The sequence below is a fragment of the Mizuhopecten yessoensis genome, unplaced genomic scaffold (genome assembly GCF_002113885.1).
Source record: "Mizuhopecten yessoensis strain PY_sf001 unplaced genomic scaffold, ASM211388v2 scaffold11125, whole genome shotgun sequence".
In the NCBI taxonomy this organism is placed as follows: Eukaryota; Metazoa; Mollusca; class Bivalvia; order Pectinida; family Pectinidae; genus Mizuhopecten; species Mizuhopecten yessoensis.
This window is the reverse complement of record NW_018408892.1, coordinates 1,010,585-1,015,022: the sequence shown is the minus strand read 5'-3', so window position 1 is coordinate 1,015,022 and position 4,438 is coordinate 1,010,585. Positions and strand designations below refer to the sequence as shown.

Genomic DNA, 4,438 nt, shown 5'->3' with positions numbered 1-4,438 from the left:
ATGTTATATTTTGAGACTGATCATAAAAACAAAATGGATTAAAAGAAGAACTAAACAGATCTTTCTCATATTGCAATGATCGATTCTATTTCTTTCACATTAAGTACTGTACTAGTAAATATGTGAAATGACAAACTCACTTTGAAGGTTGGCTTTCATACACATCAGTATTAAGTTTAGATCAAAAGTTACCTCAAGGTGCATTTACTGTTAACATGACTCGATCAAACAGATTAGAGGAAAGAAGAGAAAAGATCGAACTGACAAAGAACTAATGAAGATGGTACAAAGGTGGGCGCCAAGATCCCTCTGGGATCTCTTGTTGTATATAACATAAGATAAAAGATATTGTTACATGTTTCCACAAAATCATGTGTCCACAAAAAAACGCTATTTGAAATACAACAAAAAATCAAGAGCAACATAATTAAATGATTTCACAGTATCATGGGTTATCACAGCTAAGGACCAAGGGGAACCTACATATAAAATTTGAGAAAGATCCCTCTGGTACTTCTTGGGAAATAGTGATAACAAACTTTCACTATCAAAATCCAAGATGGCTGCCTGTCGGCCATGTTGTTTTGGGAAACCTTTTCCTTTTATAATGGAGTCAAAGGTTACGAGGTCAAAGTTCACAATTTTGTACGTTTTGTTTTTCATGTCCCCGCCATTCTATTGGAGGCATACAGTATCATTTTACTAATGGCCATCCTGATAATCCTGTCCAGATTCTGAGTCATGGATCTATCAACTTAATTTTTTCTTTTTAGATTTCGATCAAGCATTATACAAAAGTCAAGTTTGCAGATAACCTGGAAGGAGTTTATATTTCAGTATCCAAAGGTTAAGGGAAAGTTCTCCAGTATTTATACTATTCGTAGAAATTTGTCAAAAATTAACACTTATTTGCATGGGGACAGGGCCAGTGATTTCTAAAAATATTAATAGTTTATTACAATTTTTTAAATAACTCTTCAGTTTCTCGTAATCATTTTTTTGCATGGTCTCAAATTTACTATTCCATTATATGAATTATTATAGTTTTTAGCTCATACAGCAGCGTCCGTCGTCCGTCTTCCGTCCTCAACTTTTCCTTTAAAACGCTACTAGTCCTGAACGGTTAAGTATATTTTGACTAAATTTGGTCTGGAACTACCTTATGCCAAGAGGACTCAATTTTGTAAAGATCACGGGTGTTGCCCCCCTTGGGGCAGAGGGGTGGGGCCCTTTATGGGAAATAGAGGTAAAACCTTTAAAATTCTTCTTCTACCGTAGGGATAAAGGGATTTTATCCTAATTCAGTCTTGGGCATCATTGGGCCAATGGGACTCAATTTCGTATAGACCGTGGGTCTGTCCCCCCGCCCCCCGCGAGGCTGAGGGGCGGGGCCCAATAGGGGGCCTTATAGGGGAAATATAGCAAATTCTTTAAAATCCTTCTTCTGTAGGAATGAAAGTATTTGTTCCATATTTGGTCTGAAGCATCCTTGGGTGAAGGGGAACCAATTTTGTATAAACCGTGTGTCTGGCCCCAGGGACAGAGGGGCGGGGCCCAATAGGGGAAACAAAGCAAATTATTCTTTAAAATCCTTCTTCTTCTGTAGGATTAGAAGAATTTGGTCCATATTTGGTGTGGAGCATCCTTTGGTGAAGGGGAACCAATTTTGTATAAACCCTGGGTCTGGCCCCAGGGGCAGAGGGGCGGGGCCCAATAGGGGAAACATAGCAAATTATTCTTTAAAATCCTTCTTCTTCTGTAGGAATGGAAGTATTTGGTCCATATTTGGTGTGGAGCATCCTTTGGTGAAGGGGAACCAATTTTGTATAAACCCTGGGTCTGGCCCCAGGGGCAGAGGGGCGGGGCCCAATAGGGGAAACATAGCAAATTATTCTTTAAAATCCTTCTTCTTCTGTAGGAATGGAAGTATTTGGTCCATATTTGGTGTGGAGCATCCTTTGGTGAAGGGGAACCAATTTTGTATAAACCCTGGGTCTGGCCCCAGGGGCAGAGGGGCGGGGCCCAATAGGGGTAACATAGCAAATTAATCTTTAAAATCCTTCTTCTGTAGGAATGAAAGTATTTGTTCCATCTTTGGTCTGAAGCATCCTTTGGTGAAGGGGAACCAATTTTGTATAAACCGTGGGTCTGGCCCCAGGGGCAGAGGGGCGGGGCCCCATAGGGGAAACATAGCAAATTATTCTTTAAAATCATCCTTCTTCTGTAGGAATGAAAGTATTTGTTCCATATTTGGTCTGAAGCATCCTTTGGTGAAGGGGACCCAATTTTGTATAAACCGTGGGTCTGGCCCCAGGGGCAGAGGGGCGGGGCCCAATAGGGGTAACATAGCAAATTAATCTTAAAAATCCTTCTTCTGTAGGAATGAAAGTATTTGTGCCATATTTGGTCTGAAGCGTCCTTTGGTGAAGGGGAACCGGTTTTGTATAAATCGTGGGTCTGGCCCCAGGTTGCAGAGGGGCGGGGCCCATTAGGGGAAACATAGCAAATTATTCTTTAAAATCCTTCTTCTTCTGTAGGAATGAAAGTATTTGTTCCATATTTGGTCTGAAGCGTCCTTTGGTGAAGGGGAACCAGTTTTGTATAAATCGTGGGTCTGGCCCCAGGTTGCAGAGGGGCGGGGCCCAATAGGGGAAACATAGCAAATTATTCTTTAAAATTCTTCTTCTTCTATAGGAATGAAAGTATTTGTTCCATATTTGGTCTGAAGCATCCTTTGGTGAAGGGGAACCAATTTTGTATAAACGGTGGGTATGAACCCCCTAGGGGCATAGGGGTGGGGCTCTGTTTGAAATTTGTTCTTGCCATATCTCAAGTACTGGATGGATCTTTTTGAAATTTCATATGTACTTACAGCACCTACAATGGAGTGATATATCTTTACTTCATACTTATTATTTTAAACATATTCAGGTGAGAGATACAGGCCCTCTGGGCCTCTTGTTCAGTTTAAAATTCATGGGGTTCACCTTTTGGACAGAAATCTGTGTACCTTTTCCAAGTTAAGCAGCTTACCTTTGTTTAACCTTTTGTTTCTGATTGAACAGAGAATCCTGAGACAACTAATGTGCACTGGGCAAGAGGGTAAATGTTTGAAGGAAACCAAGTCTGAGGAAAGCTTACTGACTAGGAAGGAAAGACACCTCACTCACTCCAATGTAGACAGCAGGACTGAACGTCCTTCTCTCGAAGATGTCCAAGAAATGGTGAACTGGTGGGTCACGGAAAACCAAGTTTGACTCCAACTGAAAGACTCCAACTGAGTTGACAGATAAATTAATATGTTTGTAAAAGACAATCAAGGGTATACTAAAAGATGTGTTCAGAATGTCATTATACATAGAGTAGATTTTGTCAATGGACTGAGCCAATATCAAAAGCAATGCTGTTTACACCCAATCAAAGGAAGCTGTGTACTGTTAATACCACATCTATGTTTACGGTTTACTCTTTAAACCCAGTTGAAGGCTTGATGTATACTCTCTACATCCAGTTGAGGTTCACCACTGTAGACTGTAATGGTTTTATCCAGATCAATACTTGGTAGAGTTTATTGAAGTTATATAGGGGTGAAAAGGTTAAAGTCATGTTGAGTGTTGATGCCAGCACTTTACACAAAGTGGAGGGGTGCATGGTATCTACTCTATTCACCCAATCTAGGGTTGGTTTAACCCTTTGCACCCAGGCTCACAGTTGAGGATGGATGTGAACTCAAGTAATGAGATATCACTCTTCTTGCAATGAGCTTACTTCAGGGTTACAGAATTCAGTTGTGTCACTTGCCTGAAAACACCCTTGTATTTCCTGATATCCCTCGATTCAAGGAATTTACAATGATTTACTGTGATACCAATGTTCCGAAAGAGGATTTTACAATGTTGATAAATGTTTGTTGATGACATTGTTTTGTTATTTGTGCTTTGATTAAATTTAAGTTTATGATGTATGGCTTTACTTGTATTTGTTTTCATGTACATGAAAGTGATATTTTAGAGGTTAAAAACATAATTGTTTAAACCTCTGAAACAAAAATTATCTGTGTGTCCAGTTGGACCATAATTTTAAAGAGCTGAAGCATATTTAATAAAAAACACTTAGTATGTGTCCTAGGACAAAATCTTATCACACATTATAGCACACACGTCTGTACCTCCAAGTTTTAAAGTCACAGCAATGAGTCAACTATGGCTGCAACAATATATTTCTATATTTTAAAAACGGTTTGATACACAATCTTTTAAGAGGGGTTATCTCTCCTTCACGTTCAAGCTTCCGAGAGAGGTTATCTCTCCTTCACATTCCAGCTTCTGTAGAGGGGTTATCTCCCCTTCATGTTCCAGATTCTGTAGAGCGGTTATCTCACCTTCATATTCCAGCTTCTGTAGAGGGGTTATCTCACCTGCATGTTCTAGCTTCTGTA

The 4,438-nt window shown here is 39.8% G+C and overlaps 1 protein-coding gene across 3 annotated transcripts in view; it reads left to right on the top strand.

Annotated features, from left to right (window-relative positions):
- LOC110466246 overlaps positions 1 to 3,960 on the top strand; it is a 21,390-nt gene extending 17,430 nt beyond the window's left edge. For all 3 annotated transcript variants that reach the window (XM_021522649.1, XM_021522651.1, XM_021522650.1), the window contains exon 7: positions 3,066 to 3,960. In XM_021522649.1, the coding sequence (XP_021378324.1) occupies positions 3,066 to 3,257 (192 nt within the window). In that variant the 3' untranslated portion in view covers positions 3,258 to 3,960. The remainder of the gene's footprint in view (positions 1 to 3,065) is intronic.
- Positions 3,961 to 4,438: the final 478 nt, after the last annotated feature.